The sequence below is a fragment of the Phalaenopsis equestris genome, unplaced genomic scaffold (genome assembly GCF_001263595.1).
Source record: "Phalaenopsis equestris unplaced genomic scaffold, ASM126359v1 Scaffold000521, whole genome shotgun sequence".
Classification (NCBI taxonomy): Eukaryota; Viridiplantae; Streptophyta; class Magnoliopsida; order Asparagales; family Orchidaceae; genus Phalaenopsis; species Phalaenopsis equestris.
Window position 1 is genome coordinate 58013 of NW_018164961.1, and position 21063 is coordinate 79075.

The window sequence follows — 21063 nt, forward strand, 5'->3', positions numbered from 1 at the left end:
GGAGTACCAACTTCCACCAGACGAGGGCGAGATGTTGGTGGTTCAATGAGTCCTTCAGACTAAGGCTACGGGAAGCAACAGTGGCTTCACCACAATATATTATACTCCCGTTTCATTGTGAAAATAATTGTATGCAACTCATCAATGATGGAGGAAGCAACAAAAATGTGACATCTATATATATGGTGGACATGTTGAGCCTCACTACTCAAGGACACTCTCAATTGTTCTCCTTGGCGTGGTTGAGGGGAAAAAAAGTTAGCATTGATAGTGTTTCGTGTAGTTTTTGATTAAAAGTTAGCTGTAGGACCAGGTTTGGTACAATATGGTACCCATGGTTGCCCGCCACCTGTTGCTAGGGAGACCGTTGCAATTTGATCAATGCACTAAGAATGATGGGTATAACAATACCTACTTAGTCACCAAGGATTGAAGGCGTATCATTCTCTTACCTTTGATAGAGTCTGAGATTACATATGCTTTTGCCTACGGAGAAAAAATGATGCAGAAGCACTTGTGGGATCAATTTTGGTGACGATAGAGGATGATAGGACCAATGTGCCGATTCCAGACATAGGACGATCGCTACAGAGAGCATTTCAGAACATCATGATTGATACCTTATGCCATGGCCACCATCGTTCGGGGAGATTTAGGCTGCCCTCACTTCAGATCAGGTTGAGCCAACCTTGGATTACTTTGATGATATTCAGCTTAATATACATGAGATGAAGTTTCAGTTCAATCCAGTAGTGTGCCCACAAAAGGTTGGACTGATATTGATGTATGCTCGAAGTGAGGGTAACTCAAGTGTTTTGGGGGCTAATGCAATAGCCAGTGGGATCTAGGTGCTTCTCGGAGCTCCACCAACTTCAATGTGGCCGGCTTGACGTATTATATGGAGACAGAAGCTTTGACGGATGAGGTCAAAGTTCCCCCAAGCCCTCGAGAATGACGCGGGAGTGCTCCCACTTCAAACGCGGGATGTGAGCCGCGACTCCCATTTGAATTCGTGAATCAGGAGATGGGAGACGAACTAGTCCTCTTTTTTTTTGCTTTTTTTCTTATTATCCTTCATTCCTTTTTAATTATTTTCTATATATATGTTCTATTAGGGTTTGAAAGTAAGTTTTTTATCTGTTTCTGTCGAGACAGTTGTTCCCATCTCCAATTCTCCCTCATAGGGCTATATCCAAAGGCGAGAAGTTTCTCCGGCTTTAATTCATCCTAGGTGGTGTTTATCTATTGTTCTCTGCTTCCCACTGCCTTCCCTTCACTGCCACCCTTAGCGTGTTTGCTGCAGTCAGCTGGAAAACAACCCTTTTGCTGATTTTCTGCAACCTCCTATTGCCCAACCACCTCTCATCTTGCTGCCATCCCTTCCAGCCACTTACCACCTTGCTGTATCCCCTTTCCCGCCACCTTCCTTGCTCTCTTGAGCCTCCCCAACCCTTCCAATACCCTGCCATCATCTCCCTGCCACAGCCACCTTACCATAACCCTACTGCTACCCACCTTCTAGCATCCGACAGCCAACCGCTGTCTTCCATTCTTTCCTTCTGACTACCCGGCCCTTCATCCTTGCTATTTTTCTTAAAACTAAAGTACCACCATGCTTGACATAAGCACTAGTTGAGTTTGTATTGCGTCTTTTGCTATTTCCTAGTTTTGGGTGTCTTTAGCTATAATCTCTATTTGCGTTCAATAATAAAAGTCATATTTCCGTTGTCATTTGTGATTAAATCCGGTATTAGAAAGAATTCGAAAGATAACAAATCTAATGAAAATCAATCTCATTTCAAGCGACAACCAAAAAAGAAAAACGGAGAGAATGAAAGAAGGAAAAGGGCAAAAATAATTTGAGGAAGCGTCACTCACACTTGTACAAGAAAGAATTTCATGTAATAAAGTAGAAAGGTTTATATGTCCAAATCAATATTTTAATCACTATGAACTTTTTGACGTACCTCAAATGGCTCTATTTATTAGCCTAGTAGAAGACAAATAAGAATATAACAATTAATTCAATGAAGTCATTACTAGAGAGATAAATGAAGAACTCGCAACTTGTGGACTCTTGCTACAAACCTTAAGAAATCCCACTACTTGGGCATAGGGAACACTGGATCTGCATAACACACATATCTGCAGGAGTAGAATTCCAACTAATGTAGTTCAACTAATCACAGAAAATATTAACTACTTGTAGGAACTGCAATTAGTCATTTGAGCAGATAATACAAAATCTTATGCAAACTAGGGCATCCAATAGAAGGGTCGAACTAGATAGAAGAATCTTAGGATTGATAGACTATGGAATAGAAACGTATTGCCAAAAATATGAACGGAGGAGCTGCATGGCCATAAAATATTGGAGTTGCAGAAACCAATAATCAAATGAAAAAAAATCAAATTAGTAGATATAAATGTTTGACATGTCTAAAGGATATTAACCTAGGACGGGTGAAAAAAGAGTAGTATCCGAGACATTAGTTGATGGTTATGGAGTCGGATCATATACATTACAAGTTGGATTGTTCCAATAAATTTTTGGGATCTCTATTTTTATGCATTTGTTGTTGTTGTATTTTTATGCATTTGTCACAATTTGTTCTAAAAAATTTATTTGATTCTATTTTTCTGGCAGCTAACTTCTCAGAGATTCTTGAGAAGGCCTTTTTGGATTTAAATGGATCACGACACTATTGCCTTCTTGTATTTCTATATATCTTCTATTCGCTGTTATAATATGCTTATAATTGTTATGCCTAATAAAAAGCATGTGGATTTATTTCATTTAAGTAATACATAGGAATAATTGGCAGTTCATTAAAACATGATGTTTGTATGGATAATGACAAAGTTACTTTTCAATGGATGCACCATTTATAATTCTTAGAGGGGGAGATGGCAATTAAAAATTAAAAATTAATATTTATAAAGTTTTGCAAAGTGTTCCTATGATAAGTTGTTTGAATCAAAGATTGGTATATTTTATGGATGGTTAACTTCTTAAAGGAAAACAATTCTATAGGCTATCCATATTGGAATTTAACCGGACATAATGAATTAAATATCTTTGAGCTTAATCATAAAAATTAAGGTAAAAAAAGAAAAAAAAAAAAGAAAAAACCATGTAGATTCGTTTTAATTTTTAAGTTTTTTGAGAGATGTTACCATGACTAAATTCCTTTGTATATTGAAAAATTTTAATCTCTCAATAATATTTTTTTTATGAATTTATAACTCAAGAAGTAATGCTAAAAATAAATCTATTTTGATTTAATTTGTTGATATCAACAAAAATTTCTTAAGAAAGATTGAGCTTTATATTTTATGTATATTTCATGTTTCTTGGAAGATGTTACCATGAGTAAATTCAGTTGCATGCAGACACAATTTAACTTTCTTAATAAGGTTTTTCTCCTATGAATTTTTTAGTCAAGTAATCAAAATAAAAAATAAACTCAATACGATTTTAATTTATCAACGTTAACTGATAGGCTTTAAAAAACTATTGATACCGGAGTTAATACAAATTATGATAGGAAAATCAAATATTATTACTGCAAAGCCAATTAGGCAGTTACAACTCTCAAGTTGCAAGGGAAATGCAACAACGAAAACAACCAAACACAACAAAAATGTATCCCAAGGGTGGTGGAGGTCGGTGATGTGGGTTGAAATGGGTAGGTTGGGGTCTTGGAAAGTGGCTGATTTAGCAGGTAAGATTTCTAGAATGTGGATGAGTTGCGGTAAGGCCCGTTGGGAGTTGGAACAACAACAAGGCTACACAGGAGATTGATTTGGGTGGCTGGAACAGCGAGGACAGCACACTGAACGATTGAGACAGTAGCTTGGTGGCGGAGGAGGATAATAAGATGGCTGGAATGGTTGCGACAACAAGGGAGGCAAATTTCAGAAGGCAACAGTATCTGGGAAGGGGTAGGGTGCAGGTTCCGGAAGCGGCGACACGTTGGAAGGGGAGGCATGGTGGCAGGGAAGGCAAAAAAAGGGTGTGACAACAACTTCTTGCTGTTCTGGGTGGAGACATTCTGCAGAAAAGCCACTGGCGATGGCTTAAAGATAGAAAACTTATGGAAGAAACAACAGGACAGCTGTTCCAGGCGGCTAAAACAAGGATGGAGCAGCAGGGAGCAATGTGGGAGGATGTGGATGGGGATAGAGGAACATAATCACCACCTTGGATACAACCCTTGAAGGGAGAAGAATGGACACCGACAACTGTTCTAAACAAAACATGAAAAACTATCCCTAAAATATCAGGAATGCAAATATATAATAGTAGGATAGCGAGGATTGGCCTAAGTGGACGGGCAGACTCCACTATGACAGAACCTAGACAAGTTCGGCCCAGGCACGTGAAGATGATGCCCGCATGGTCCGTCTCTTGTGTGCTGGACCTTGGAAGAGGGGGGTGGGGGGTCCCGATAGCTCCCACGTCAACTATATTAAATTGCTTGTTTTATTTAACCTTTTTAACAAGTATATATTATAGCATGCTCGAACCTGGAGATTACTTTGCTGAAGCTATTGGCTTAAAATTTTTTTGACTTCGCCAACAAGACTGGCTCATCTTTTCATCTAAAATTTTCCTCTAACGTGGAATACGAATAGAATTTAAACGTTTTTTTTCCATACGTATCTTATGATAATAGAATCATTGTATTATTTTTCACTGAATTTTTTTAGCGCTGTTGTTCTACTTTGATTTTCTGTGTTATCTAAAATCCATTTATATATTTTTTTTATTTAAATTTTTTGTTTAGGTAAGTGTTGTGCATTGCGGTGGGAAAAAAATGAAGTCTTTCTTAGTTAATGCTACACTATAAGCTCAATTTTCTCTCCATCTTAAGCTGATTATTTTTGGTTAAATTAGAAATATGGTTTTCCATTTTTGTTATGTCGATACTGTTAGGAAAAGAAAATGGACAATGCATGCTAAAGAGTTAACGTATTAAAAGTTTCTTTTGGGCAAATGATTTGGATGTGAATATAACATTCTATGGGCATTTCTTTATTTAGATTTTTTGTGAAATTTGGTGGAAGTCTGTTCCATTAATCATAAGGTGTTGATTCTGTAATTTCTGACATATTGCTTGATGATTTCAAGTTTTCTTTCGCTATCTGGAATAGCATTATGTTTGCATTTGACAATTTCAGAATGTTTGGCATATTGTTTATGCTTGCAATTTCGAGATCTAAATTTATACTGCTAAGATTACTTTTATGTACAGCTGGTGGTTTAGGCCATGGTGTGGCCCATGCTGTCTTTTTTTGCCTTAGCCTTCTAACTCCAGCATTTGGCAAGGCAACTTATTATGTGGAGAGGTGCTCGCATATGCCTTTTTTTCTTATTTCTGGTGAGAGCAACAGTTTCTTTTTTTATTATTACGACAAATCCGTGCAGTTCTATAAAATGCTATGCCCATCACCTCCTCCCATTTAGCTAACTCAGGCAAAAACTTATCTGTAAGCGTGTTTGGAAGTTGAATTTGATTGATTGCTTTCTAGTGCTATATCCCTCAGTGCAGGGTTGATGTAGAATTCTGGTTTTGTATAGTATAATGTTACATCGTAAATGCTAAAACTTTAAAATCCATTTTATGAAATACAATCAAATTTTAGTTTTTTATTTTAATCAAAATTTGCATGCAAGAGTTTTCATGATCGTGAATGCAACCTATATATCTGTCCTTGTACGAGTGTTGACAAAGGATGCGTTTGGGGCAGTTTAATCGCTGCGTTTGCGTTTTGAAAACGCTTCTCACATGTTTGTTTATCGCATTCTACCTGCTTATCTTAAAACACGATAAGGGTTGTTTATTACACATGGCCGCGGGATCAACCCCACGACCCGCGTTCTTTCCTCGAATGTTTACCTGCTTGCCCTTCGTTCCTCGCTCGTCCCCCATTCCGCCCTAGGTGACGACTCGCTCTTCTCTCTCAATCGAGTGCTCCTCGCTCACCTTTCATCTCCTCATTTCGACCTCAATTACTGTGCGTTGTAAGTTATTTCGATCGAATGCCTTCTCTATAGGTAATCTCTTTGCGGTCTTTCGATGAAATGACTTTCCTCACGCATTTTTTCGATTTTTTTGATAATTTGGGAAATGGGTGAAAGTTTTTTGATGGATTGTCTTACTGTGATGTGGTTCGCCTTGAGTGCTCTGTGTTGTAGTTTTCAACATATATAAGGTTGGCTGCTCTGTTTTTGTGTCTGTGGTTGTGCTGAGACTGTGGGTGTGTGTGTTGTGGCTGTAGTTGTGGCTGTGTTGCGTCCTTTGTGTGTTGTGGCTGTGGATGTGCTGAGGTTGTGGCTGTGTTGGACTGTGGTTGTGTGCTCTGTGTGTTTTGGCTGTGCATGTGAATGTGATGAGGAGGGGTTGGTTGGGTGCTGTGTTGTGGCTGTGGCTATGATGGGGGTTGTGTGTGTTGGGTGTGTGTTGTTGGGTGTGCGTTGAGGCTGTGGGTGCGTGTTGTGTTGGGATTGTGCTGAGGCTGTGTTGGGGCTGTGTTAATGCTGTGGGCGTGTGTTGGGCGTGTGTTGGGGTTGTGGCTGTGTTGGAACTGTTTTGAGGTTGTGGGTGTGCGTTGTGTTGGGGCTGTGTTGATTTCCTTACTGTGATGTGGGTTGTGGTTGACCTTGAGTGCTCTATGTGTCCTTGTTGTGTTTAGCTGTGGTTGGGTGCTCTCTGTGCTGTGGCTGTGGATGTGAATGTGATGATGAGAAGGGGTTGGTTGGGTACTGTGTTGTAGCTATGGCTGTGATGGGATCTGTGTGTTTTGAGTGTGTGTTAGGGCTGTGTTGAGGTTGTGGGTGGGTGTGTTATGGCTGTCTTGGGATTGTTTTAAGGCTGGAATGAGTTTAGTGGGAGGAAGATTCTTTCAAAGCTAACAACGAAACATTAAATATTACTAATATCGAATAGTTAATTAATGATGGAGGGAGGAGATGTTAATTGCATTAGAATTTTATTGTCGGTTAATTGCACAAGAATGAAAATTGTTAGAGATGAGAAAGGTGCAAGGAAAATGAAGTATTAGGCAGCTTCTTTTTCATAAATTTCCTTATATATTTTCTTAATCACCCCCTCAATTTCAAAATTTGGTTTGAAAAAGTCTTTCGAGCATATTTCTGAAAAAGGCTTCAGGCTATGGCTGCGTGCTGTGTTGGGGCTGTGTTGATTGCTTTACTCTGATGTGGGTTGCGGTTGGCCTTGGGTGCTATATGTGTTGTGGTTATGCTGGGCTGTGGTTGGATGTTCTGTGTGTTGTGGCTGTGGATGTGAATGTGATGAGGTGGAGGGGCTGGTTGGGTGCTATGTTGTGGCTGTGGCTGTGGTTGTGATGGGGGCTGTGTATGTTGGGTGTTTGTTATTGTGTGTGTGTGTTGAGGTTGTGTTGGACTGTGTTGGGTGGAGGGGTTGGATGGGTGCTATGTTGTGGCTGTGCCTGTGTGTGTTGGGTGTCTGTTGTTGGGTGTCTGTTGAGATTGTGTTGTGGACTGTGTTGGGGCTGTGTTAAGGCTGTGGGTGTGTGTGTTGGGTGTGCATTGTGGTTGTGGCTGTGTTGGGGATGTGTTGAGGCTGTAGGTGTGTGTGTTAGGTGTGCATTGTGGTTGTGGCTGTGTTGGGCCTGTGTTGGGGGCCAGATTGTGACTATGTTGGGCTTGTGTTGTGGCTGTGTTAGGAGTGGTTTGTGGTTGTGATGGAGCTGATATGTGGTTGTGTTGGAGCTGTGTGTGCTCTGTGTTGTGGTTGGCTATGGTGTGTGCTCTGTATTGTGGTTGTGGTCATCTCTATGACTGGTTTGCGGCTGTGATGGGGGGTGGTGGCTATGGTGGGGTTTGATTGGTGGTAGTATTAGGTGTTGCATGGTGGCTGTTTTGGGGGTTGATTGGTGGTTTTGTGGCTTTTGTCTGTTTTCTGCTTTATTTAAAATATTAATATATTGTCTTTTAATTGTTAGTAATGCAATATGTAAGACCAAAGAAGTCAGATCATTAGCTATGTGGAATAAGGAATCACTATTATATTTTGCAACATCTGTCTCAGGGAGCTCGAGCTGAGAAATAGTTCTACTACCTATTTTAACAAAGAAAGATGACAAAATCTTATGAAAAAATTCAAGGAAATGACAGGAAGAGATTACGATGGGTTGAAATTTAAGACTAAGTGAAATCAACTAAAGAATGATTGAAAATTATGAAAGGAACTAAAAAGGGGATTCACGGGCTTGGGTTGGGATCCAATGAAGCGGACAATAGACGCTTCGGAGTAGGGCTGTCAAAACGGCTCGTTACTCGCGAACAACTCGTGTTCGACTCTTTAAGAAACTTGTGTTCGATTCGTTCTCTATGTTAACGAGCTAAACACAAACAATTTTTTGTGCTCGATATATAAACGGCCCGAACACGAACTTGTTCGTTCGTGTTCGACTTTTTAATTAAAATTTAGAAACCGTCCGAGCATCATATCTAGGTAAAGTGATCGCTTCTATCCATTTTAAAACATAATCTGTACATATATACATATATACATATATATGTATATCTATATGTACATATATATACATATATATGTATATATATGTATATATATGTAATGGGTATATTTTATGCTAAAAGCTGTGTAAAATATTATTTAACATCTCATCCAACACTCAATATATTACAACAATTTGACCGAGAGCTTGAAAATTTCAAGGTGGGAATGGTTGGTTGGATGATAAAAATACACAATTCTTACATATATATATATATATATATATATATATATATGTTTTTTTATGAAAAGCCCAAGGGCTGATTTTATTGAAATAGAAAATGATACATAAATGTTGTATGAGAAGAGTCCAAAGAGGCACCCTACCCATACTATACAAGTACATAAAAACTCCAACAAAAGGTACAGATAGACTCAAAAAAATAAAAAAACAAATTTAAAACATGCAGACAACAGTAGCTAGGGAAGAGCCAGGTTAGTCCTGCCTCCTCCTCTAGTTTTAGGAGCGGAACCAGATAACAAGCTTTGAAGAGTCGTGCTATTGTCAGGAGTCACCAAAGTATCATCCAGTAAGTTTTCAAGTTGGAGTGAGCCCGCAGGCTTCTTCTTCCGCCGAGAAGTGTAAACCTGCCATTCTTCATCTGAAGACTGGTTCATTTGATCATCGATCTGATTTGATGTTTGAACCGCAATAGGAGGAAAGACATTTGTTGCCACCACGATAATTCCAGTGTATGTGAACTGTGAATTGTTACCTCTGCACCTGATGCTTCCTGAATAGCTGCGGGTATATCCTGATTTTCAGTTCGAACATTATCCATTGTAGTATGGTCAGGAGAAGGGATCCTAGATGCAGACACCAACTTTTGTCTTGTGGTGTTTCCCTCCTGAGGTTGGCTGTCATCAAGTTTGTTGGGAGCTCGTTCAGGCACACGAGGTGCGCTAACAATGTGTTCCTGCTTTTGACTATTGGTTCTCAACTGTGGGTGCAATTTGAAACATCTCCTGCGGGTGTCCAAATATCTTGCATTGCTTGCAGTAGTATGATTTTTGTTCCATAATAATTTTTCATAATGTTTTTTTGCCAATAACCATTGTGAGCAGATCCAAACCAGACTTTTTCTACATCCGGTAGTGTAATATCTCGTTCAATCGAAATCTCTGTAATTGAGTCTTGAGAAATGAACTGTAGGTAAATCTATCTGCAGATGTTTTCCAAGGATAGTTTCAATTGCATATAAGATAGGTAGATCAAAGAAATGAAGCTTGAGTTCAGGTAATGAGAACCAGATAGGTGCAATTAGGGATTCTTGACTGGGATCAAAATTGGGGTTCCATTTAAGCAATTTCATATATATATATATATATATTGAAAACGGAAAAAAATATAGAAATGTTGTATGAGATAGCTTAAAAGAAAACTCAACTCACACAATAAAACACACACAAAACCCAAATAAAGCAAAGACATATAAATATAAAAAACAAAAAAGCCACAAAGGGGCGCAAAAGTGCTAGGGATGTCCCACTTTAGTCCTCCCTCTGCATCTAGTTCTTGGAATTGAACCTGCTAACAAATTAGTAAGATGAGTGCCATTCCTCAAAGTAACCAAAGTATCATCCATCAGATTCCTGAGCTCAAGTAGGTCTCCATTCTTCTTCCTCCTCCTCGATGTGTAGACCTGTCATTCCTCATCCGTTGATTGACTCATTTGATCAATAGATTGTTCCAAAGTTGGTTGGACAGGTGTAGGCTATTGCACAACATGATCCCCATGAACCTGAGTGACAGTTACAACTTGCTCGACCTGATAAGGTGATAGTGAAATAGCAGAAATATTGCAACCTGTAATAACTGTGATAGGTTCTAGGACAAATGGGGTCTGAATAATTATATATATATATATTGTCTTACTGTCCATATGTTACATATATATATATAATTAATGAGTAATATTTTTATAAAATTTAATTGACTACAAGACTACAATGATATATAATGAATTAAAATTATTAATTTAAAAATAGAAAAAAAATGTATTAAATTATATTTAAATGATGTCTTAAAATAAACAATAAGATTTAAATCTTGCCCCGTCCCTTAACATCCAACAACTGCGTGATTAGTGTTGTCAAAATGATTCTTTGTTCGCGAACTACATGTGTTCGACTCGCTAAGTAAACAAGCTGAAGACAAATACACTTTTTTGTGCTCGAATTATCAATGAGCCGAACACAAACAATGATATTTTTTAACAACCTGCACACGAGTTGAGCCTGGGCTCGCTCATGTTCGGCTCGTTTACACCCGTACTTCGGAAGACTGGTGGACTGAGAAACTAAAGATAATAACCTATCAAATTATTACTTCTTTCATGCTTTATCTTACTAAGCCGCTTTAAGTAATAAAGTTGTCGTATGTTGCAGGTAGTGTCAGTCGCCAGAAAATTCAAGTTCAGTGGGATTGAGTCTGACTTGGAGGAGAAGTTGAGCGGTATGTTCAGTGGGGTTGTTGCAACAAACACTCATGCTTTCACTCTAAGTGAGCATGAGTTTGCAAACATACTAGATGATTTGGATTCCAAGCAGGTAAGTGGGTCAAGTGAAGACTCCAGCCAAAATCAGAAGCTGGAGTTCATATGCCGGTCAAAGCGGCCTAGGGTGGATAAAATGAAAAAAAGATGCTTTCGTCAGAAACACAATAAAAAAACCGGTAGAAGCCTACACAATTCAGGCTGGTACGTCACAGGACACCTCTAGACGACTTTCTTCGAGTTTTGGATACTTTTCCTGAAGTTAGGTTGGATATGTCATTCTATCTAAAGTCCTTGAAGCTGTTGGAGGACCCGACTCGCAGACAGATAATCCTGACGATGCGCCTCGAACTTCGGGTCATCTATTTACATTTTTTTAAGGGCAATTGACTTTCCGGAGTTTTTGTTTATTGGCTTTGTTTTTTTTTCCGTTTGTTTCATGGGTTATTTCATGGGTTATTTGATTTGGATGTTTTCCTTTCTAGCATGAACAATCAATATGTTGCTCTGTAATAATTTCTGCTCATTATAATCCGTCTTCAAATTTTAGATGTTTTTTTAACGTTGTGTGATTCACACTTATTACCCGAACATAACACTTCTCTAGGATAGATTCACAGCAACTGAGCCTTACAAGAAAAATTGTGTTGGCTATCGTTTTGTACGAATACAACTCTTACATCGATCGAACTCCCTACATGACATCGACTTATATTGGTGATATATGGGCCGGTGAGCTACTACAAGGACACCCCATAAGGGTCAGTAACATGTTTCATATTACAAAACCCATGTTTTTGGATCTGTTCGATGAACTACATGGCCATCATGGACTCCATGACTCCTCAAGAATGACAACAAGAGATGTGTTAGCAATAACTCTTTACATTTTATCATAAGATTGAATCAATGAGAGAAGCAATAGAGCGATTCCATCATTTATTGGAGACATTTAACAGATATTTCTCTGTGGGTTTGAAGGCTCTTGTCAGTTTATCGACAAAGATAATTAAGCAGATGATCCAACATTCGAGTCGCTCAAACAAATATTGCAAATGATCCGCGGTATATACCATTCTTTAAGGTAATTCATTTTAACACATTACATTCAGACGTCAAAATGAGTCGCGTGGCAATCCCAATCTTAACTAATCTGACATAACTGTATTGGATTTATTCCCAATCTTAACTAATCTGACATAACTGTATTGGAGCGATTGACAGAACTCACATGCATGCACAAGTCTCTAATACTGAGAAGGTCACATGTATTAGATTTAGTGGATCACCCACACAAAATGTGATAGCCATATGTAAGTTCAACATGTGCAGATTATAGTGACCATGATGACACTCCACAAATACATTCGACAATATTATTCTCGAGCTGATGCAGACTTCAGCACGACTGACGATGACCACTTACTCGCCCGTCGGAAGATTTTGAATATCACGTAGGACAATCTATATCACAACCAGAAATGGAATCACATGAAGGTTACACCCAACATTATAAAGGTGCCGTAGAAATGCCTGATTTGAGAGCGGATTACAGATGCCATTGTTGGATGTTGATTGGACGATTTTTATTTATTTAATAAAGTCTGTTTATTTTGTCACATGCATGTTTGATATTTTAGATTTTTGAAGTTTTATGTTGTTTGTAATTGTTTTTTATCCTTTTTCGATTTCTTTTCGTACTTTTATTTGTTGGTTTGTGAGGTCCATGATGAGACGTTTAACCTTGTGGGTTATTCTGGATGACCTAGTAGTCATTGCTGGTTGATGTCATATATGAAATCCTCATAAGAACAACTAAGTTCCTCTTTTCTTTTCAATACAGGGGTTTTTGAAGTACTTCTGGATGACCTGTTTAATCGTTATTGGTTGGGGTCACATGTAAAATCCATATAAAGGCGACCAAGTTCCTCTGCTCTTTTCGAGGTTTGGATTTTTGATGTACTTCTGGATGGTCTTTTTTTGATGACATGCATGTGTGACATACGAGCTTGTTATAAAGTGAGCTAAAGACAACTAAGAACCTCTGTTTTATAAGGTCATTTTCTTCTTGTTATGACATGTTCGGTGGAGTTGATGTACTTAGTATTCTGAGACCTCGCGCCCTTGTAAAACTATAATTGAATACTGTGAGCAAAACTGTAATTGAATACTGTTTTTGTCAATTTATAAAGTGCATGTTTATTTTTTGTTCTATCGATTATTGATATTTTATATATTGTAGTTTATGCTGTTTATAATTGTTTTTTCTCCTTTTCGATTTGTTCTATTTTTTTTTGGGTTTGTGAGGTCCATGATGATACGTTCGACCTTATGGGTTCTAGATGGTCTGTTAGTCGCTGTTAGTTGGTGTCACATGTGAAATCCCGATAGAGACAACCATGTTTCTCTTTTCTTTTTGATGCAGTGTTTTTTAGGCAATTTTGGATGTCCTTTTTTGGTGATATGCATATGTGACACGAGTTTGGTATTAAGTGAGTTAAAAACAACAAAACTATTTTTTTCACACGGTCTACTGTGTTGTTGTAGTGGTAGATTCATTGGTTGGTATATTGAGTTCTCTGAGACCTCACGCCTGCAAAAAAAGTATAATTAATAACTTATGTTAGCAATTTCAACTTGTGTTATAATTAATGAATTGCCTTTTGAATCATTCAAGAAAGATGAGTTCCAGGATTTCAGGGATCTCCTGACGAGTACTCAGCCACTGCGGACTATAGACTTTCTTATTGACGTTATGTCAGACACATAACTACGGGAAACAGTTCTATATGTGCCCGCGGGGCATCACAGAGAAGTGTGACTTCTTCCTGTGGACAGACAGTTCGACAGATTCCACTGATGATAGTGATTGGGGTTGGATGGTATCCCTGGAAGACGTAGCTCGTGACATACGCTGTCTCGATTTTAAAATTAATACTATGATACTTTTAATTGTAATTTTAATAATTTTTCTCTTTTTTAACAAACTTGATACTCACTGTTAAGTGAGTTATATATCTTATTTTTTGTACTGTTCTAAAATGATTTTATACTTTTTCAAATATTAATTATATTGCTATGTCAGTTCTGTTACAAACAACTTTATTGTACATGGGCAGAATGATCATTTATCCAGAAAGTGTCGTTTTCCAACAGCACAAACCAAACATCCAACTGGCTTATCATGATCAACAACTTATCTGATCAGCTGCTTATTAAATAAGCTGCAGTTGCCCCTAACAGATCCTAAGTGAGCTGCTAATGAATTTACATATTATGCTAATAAGCTGCAGTTGCCCCTAACAGATCCTAAGTGAACTGCTAATGAATTTACATATGCTATTTAGATTTTTTAGTGATGTATTGCTTTTAAATCCTTTCAAATATATTATGAAAGTTATGTAGCCATTTCAAACTAGCACTACAGTTATAAATGATGAGCTGCTATAGCAATTGGCTTTTTGTTACTTAGTATCTTGACATCTTGTTTTGGTTGATAGGTAGTTATTGTTGTATCCCATTTGATTCCCTCTAGTCAGATATAGGTGTAACATTGGAGTAAATTCAGTTAAACTCATTTTCTAGCAATATTAATCCTGATTATTGCTTTAGTTATGAATACTCTTACTGGACATTTACAAGATGGTGTACCTTGGTGTATGCTGATGATATTCTTCTTGTGGATAAAACTAAAGAAAAAGTTTAGGAAACAGTTGAATTCTGGAGGTCTATGTTGAAGTCTAAAGGCCTTTGTTTGAGTATAACTAAAAGTGAATACATGAAATGTAATTTTATTAATAGTAACTCTAGTGACAGAGTTGTAATTATGACTCTCGGATCTATTGTTCAAGGTGATGGTGATATAGATGGGGATGTTATTAGTAAAATTCAAGTTGGTTGAAGTAGAGTAATGCATTGAGCCTATTGTGTGATTTAAAAGTACCACTTAGACTGAAAGTAAAATTTTATAAAAAGGTGGTGAGACCTGCAATGCTCTATGGTGCATACTGTTGGCCTTTAAAAGAGAAGCATAAAACAAAGTTAAGTGTTGCTGAGATGAGAATGCTTAGATAGATGAGTGGCTTGACACTTAGAGAGAAACTGCGAAATGAATATATCCGTGACAGGGTTGTTGTAGCTCTAGTGTCGGACAAGAGTAGAGAGAGTCGTCTTAGATGGTTTGGTCACATTAGATGTCAACCATCTAATGATCCGTTTAGGAGAGTAGATTTTTTAGATTTGTCTTATGTTAAGAAAGGCATAGGTTGACCTAAAACAACTTGGATATATTGTATAAAAAATGATCTTAATTTATTAGAATTAAATGAGAATATGACACTCAATTGGATGTAATGGAGAAAATGATTCATGTAGCCGACCCACTTAGTGGGATAAAGGCTTATTGTTATTGTTGTTAATAATGATTTTTACTAATCAAGACTGAGTGAGCAGATATTTAGTTTGTTTAAACCATCATAAATTATGCATTGCACTTCAAATTCTCTAATATTCATCATAAAAAGTGAAATGGAAACATGTATGGAATAATCATTAAAATAGAATCAACAACAATAACAACAACAACAACAAAGCCTTAATCCCACTACGTGGAGTCAGCTACATGAATCCTTTTTCTCCACTGGGTACAAAGATCAAAAGAATAACGAACTTCTTAATAAACCTATAATATAAATTTATACTCACAAAATTCTTTAATTTGCATCATGCACATTTCTTCTATAACACCAACCAATATACTATAATAAAGACCAAATTGGTAACTTGCCCACTTATTCCACTTGCTCATTCCTCTTTCCTGGAATCACAATTATATTATCTGATGAGCTCAATGCTCAATGAGCTGAACAATTCTAAAATAAAATTCTAACATAAAGAAAAAGATATGCATGCTGATTTATGACTTATCATAGGTATTATCATAGCTAGCTTAGTGCAGTAATAATATTAAAGAAAAGCATGTTTTAATGCTCAAGTAATAAAAAATATTAGGTCATCACCAAGCCTATTGGTCACATAATAATTGTGGCTAAAGATTGGTTAGCCTAATATTGCAATTATCTCGTCTTACTTTGGAGTCAAGAGCTAAATACCCTTTAATTTTCCTACTGAGGCTTATCTCATTAGAACTTTTACTTTCCCCTGTGCAGGTGATCATAGTCTGCATACTAATCACTTATATATATATATGTATGTATTATTTATTTATTTATTTTCTTAAAAAAAGAAATCTATATTTGATAAATGTCCAAATATCGATTCCCCATGCGCTTTTTGGCCCCATGATGAGAGCACATGCCTTGTGCCTAAAATTCCAGAGCCCTGCGCCACGGTGGGATCAAATCTTTTGATATATATGTTTTTATTAAAATACTTTGGATGATTTTCAGGCTATTTGAAAAATGAGAGATAATTTAGAAGCAAAATTTTGCTTTTCTTTTTCGTCATTTTTAGGCATTACAATTGTAGGTAGCTAAACTTCATCTCTTATTTTCATCATATCTAAGAGTAATTTTACATGTTCTCGCACTGCCTCTTCTTATCCTGTTCCTTGGTACGCATGCTCTTGTTTCGGATTTTGCTATAGTACGATGGTGGAATATCCAAATCAACATATTAATTTTGTATTTTCTTAATAGATGAATTAATCAGTATTTCTTTTTTTCCGATTAATGAATTTTACAAGTGTTTGACAATATTTAGTGCCTTGTGGGCTCTATTGCCAAACTCCAGCATATGCATGTTGACAAGTGCACCTGCTGTGTTCAAAAAGTACATTTAGCTGAAGCTATCTCTTTGTTTCTAGTATATGTAGTGCTGGATATAGTGCGGGTAAATAATCTCTCTTAAAAATAGTTTGTAAAAACTTTTGAGATGAGAGTTGTTGGCCCTTCAAATTTGTTAGATTTTTTACAATTGCTTGCTCAATTTTAATAAGACAATTCTCCTTAAGCTAACGAGCTTCCTTTATTATGCAGCAATTATTTCTTCTGCTTTTTTGTTGATACATACTTTTTCCATGGTCATTGCATTCAACGGATATGCAGAAAGTCGAAAATCTGATCAATTTTTTGTTCCTGTAATTCATATGGTTGCTTCTATGATGGTGAGTATCAAGCCTTGAAAGAACTAAATTGTTTCATTATTTTGCTTAGCTGGCTATTGAAGTTATTTGAAAATTCTCCATTTCTTAGCAAACATCAATCTTTTAGAAGTTCGCTTCACCAAGTTGTACGTACATTTTAGCACTCATTTGTATCCAATAAATTGCTTCATGAGAATGCAGTACCATTCATTGCATTGTTTGTAGGAGTATGTCAATAGTTTTGGAAGTCTGTAATAACTTTGAGCAAGCAGACAAACAGTATTGTGCCAACACATGTACCTGAAACACCCAAAATGTTGGAAGGGTGTCGGGGAAATGGAAACAAAGAACGCCAAAGGGGACAACATAAAACTAATTTTCCTTTTTCTACGAGTTTGAGTCAAATGAAAATGAAGTTATTTGTTTATTTTCAAATATCCAATCATAATCCATGGTTTTGTTAGTGTCATCACTCTAGTGACAAACAAGAATTTTACTTTCTAAGACAACTTTTCAAGGGCCATTTCGCTGGTTAGTCTCTTTTTTCATGCAAAATCTTTGATAAATTTCAAGTTTGCCTTAATTACCCTGTTTCCTTTGAATGAGATGATATACCTTTGATACATTTCTACTGATTTGATTCCAGTAAAATGCTGGTTAATTCACTTTAGATTGCAAGCTGAAATAAACTGATTTGACATTCTCTTTTCATCTGTTGTTTCAGTATTGTGAAGCTGTCAGTCTCTATTATGTTCAAAAACAAATATATTTTATTTCTGTTTTTCCACTTCGTTTGGTTGTATGTGTTATTATATTGCGGCATTTACATGCATACCACCCAGTTCCTATGTATATACGTATCTAACACCCAAAATTTTCTTTTCTACATTTATACCGCCCAAATCTTTTTTATCACATAAAAAATATCACTATTTTAACTTTTAAAAAGTTAACTATACCTTTTCGTAATAAGGTGACATGTATTGAAGTTTAGGCATTAGACATGTAAATACATCAGAATATTGAGGTATGTATGTAAATCTTCCTAATATATTTTATTTATCTGACTGCTGTAATTGAGCATTCTATGATATGAATCATTTCTATCAGACTCTGATCAATCTCGTACCTGGGGGCTGTGCTGTCGGTGTTCCTCTGCTCTGCTTCTTTGCATTTGTCACTCTGCATTATTGTTGGAGGACGGTTTGTCGGAGGCTGATAGAGAACTAAGATGACAGACAATTTGTTAGCAGGTATCAGTGTTATAAACCACCCAGCTACCCCTATCAACTGTGATGTTTTTGGTGAAATCATTTTAATCGAAGGAATGAAAGCTTCTCAGAAAAGTTATGCAGCATCATTGGGAAAGCCTATTGTTCTTCCTGGGGAAATTTGAGCATTTGAATGGACATGGGTTGGTTACTGGTAACATTTTTGTCATGATTACTGTGCCTGCTTTTATTTTCTCACTTTTCCGATAGCTGACCACACATCATTTTATAAGGTACAAGGTTATTTGTTTGTGGTGGCATGAAATGATTATTATGGCTTTGGTGTTTTATTTTTCCTTCTTCTTTAATTTTGATGAGAATGAATTTTATTAGTTATAGATTTGTTTTTAATATAATCAACTATTATATTACATTAATCTCATAATAAATTGAATAGTTTTATAATTCATTTTGATTAAATTTTGATGAGAATATTCTCAGCGCCTTTGTTTATCCATTATCTATTTTCTTTTCTAAACCTCAAATACTTAAAAATACTTGGCAAGAATTGCATTGAGAAATTGACAACAGGGGTATATTTCCGATTAATAGCTTATGTCGTGAACTCTGAACTGAATTTCATGTCATTGTGAACTGACCGAATAGGTAGAAATTACATTCAAGTACATCATAATGATAAACTTGTGGAAGTACTTCAAAAGAATCATAATAATATATTCATCCATCACGCTCTTCAGCTGCTTTGCACCTCCATTTAAACCAACAAATTCTCTCCAGTCTAAAATTTAATCAATTTATTTCAGTTATAACTACCCTTATTTGTATATTTTTTGACATCATTATGCCCAAATCATCTTACTTTCGATATCTTCATTCCAATAGTCTGCAGTCGCTATACCTTGAATTTAATTGTTGCTCCGATTTTTTGTAGTTAATCATAAATTTATCACAATAGTCACAAATACGTTTCACTTGTTATCAATTATTTTTCTCTCGCAGCACTCAAATCCATATAAAATAATGCAAAATTTCTACATACAACAAAATTCTTATGTCTTTGTATTTCTAACTCTCGAATATTTATATTTATATTTATAACACATTGACGATAAGTATTATAAACATATGCACAAAAGTGTGTATTTTACTTGTAATAAGAAAATAATTGTTGACATGTTTGATATGATATTGAGGTTTTGACTGTTGTAGATGTGAATATGAATGTTCGTTAGATATGTTATTAGATAAGAATTTTGTGGCATGTATGTAAATGCCCCAGTAAAAAGTTGGTCTAATTGCAGTAAATTTTAAAACCAACTTTGAAATCTTCAAATCAACGTGTGTCTATATGTATTTTGGAGAGGAAGAATATTATCTTCTGTCACAAACTGTGATAGCTTGGATTTACTGTTAAAAAAAAGTTAATGGTACGTGTAAAATTAAAGCGACTTTTAGCTAGTTAACGTGTGACTTTTAAGTTCAAATAATTCCAATCAACTTTATGGAAGCTGAAAGGTAAAAAAGAAGAGAATATGTGTTCTATGCTTTTACAAGATGGTACTTACATAGGTCAATCAAGCGGTTGCAGGTTTGTTAGAATTTTTACGAACCTCTGATTTCTTTTGGCTTTCCTAAATATGTTGTACTGTTTAGTGGAATGATCTTTGGCTAGAGGTTAGAGCTTCCAAGTTTGATGGGTATTGGCAGGGCTTGACTTAACAAACGGGGCAGACAGAAATTTGTTTACTTGAAAGAAGAAATATGCGAACTAAATTATGCACTTAATATTTTTTTTGATGTTTGATTAAAAAAAAAAAAATCATAAGCTAAAGGTCCGTTTGGAAACATTTTTTTTTTTTGTATTTTTAAAAATGAATTTTTAGTGCTTTTTTTTGTTATTATTTTCTTAATTTTAAAAACCAAGCTGTTTTTAAACACCAAGTTACTTTGAATTGTTGAGATTTTTAGAAATATCTAATTCAATTAGCTGCCATTGATTATTGCTATCACCATTGTTGATCATTGTTATTGTCTTCACCTGTAGGATTGATGAGTGCCTGAAGATCCGCGATGGTAAAGTAGTAAATTAGCATCTAAGTATAAAATAAAATTCAACACAAATACACACATAAAATAAAACTATCAGGAGGAGACACAATGATTTTTATGTGGAAAACCTTGGAAAGGGAAAAAAATTACATGATATGGCTTAGTCGAAATAATCTATTACGGAATTGCAAGTACATAGGTCCACTCTTCTCCTGAGTTATGATAGAGTTACAAAGTTGATCATCCTTGACATAACAATAATTCATCTATAATAGCCGTAATCTGACTGTAGTTCTTGGCAATAACGATGATAGTAGGCTGCAAAGCTAGAGTAAAAACGTGGAGACAGTAGTCCTTTATAAAAACGATGGAGACAGTAGTTCATTAACTTTTTTAAGAATGTTGTAGATATAGTAGTCCATCTATCCTCCCAGTCAATTATTGTGGAGGCAGTAGTTCTTTAAGAATGTTGTAGAAGGTGGCTATAACACTGACTTTTTGTAGAGGTTGTAGTTGAAAGTTATAGTGTTTGGCCATGTTGGATGTATGCAATAGCTTCAAGAGCGTTGGTTGGCCACAACAACCGTAGTGGAGAGCTGTGACAGTATTTATAGACA

The 21063-nt window shown here is 36.2% G+C and overlaps 1 protein-coding gene across 3 annotated transcripts in view; it reads left to right on the forward strand.

The window, feature by feature from the left end:
* LOC110028664 (gamma-secretase subunit APH1-like) overlaps nucleotides 1-18622 on the forward strand; it is a 33118-nt gene extending 14496 nt beyond the window's left edge. Inside the window, exons 5-7 of one of the 3 annotated variants that reach the window (XM_020730610.1) lie at nucleotides 5259-5384; nucleotides 17059-17186; nucleotides 18276-18622. In XM_020730610.1, the coding sequence (XP_020586269.1) occupies nucleotides 5259-5384; nucleotides 17059-17186; nucleotides 18276-18395 (374 nt within the window). In that variant the 3' untranslated portion in view covers nucleotides 18396-18622. The remainder of the gene's footprint in view (nucleotides 1-5258; nucleotides 5385-17058; nucleotides 17187-18275) is intronic. The other 2 variants (XM_020730611.1, XM_020730612.1) reach the window with 2 other exon arrangements.
* The last annotated feature ends 2441 nt before the right edge of the window (nucleotides 18623-21063 follow it).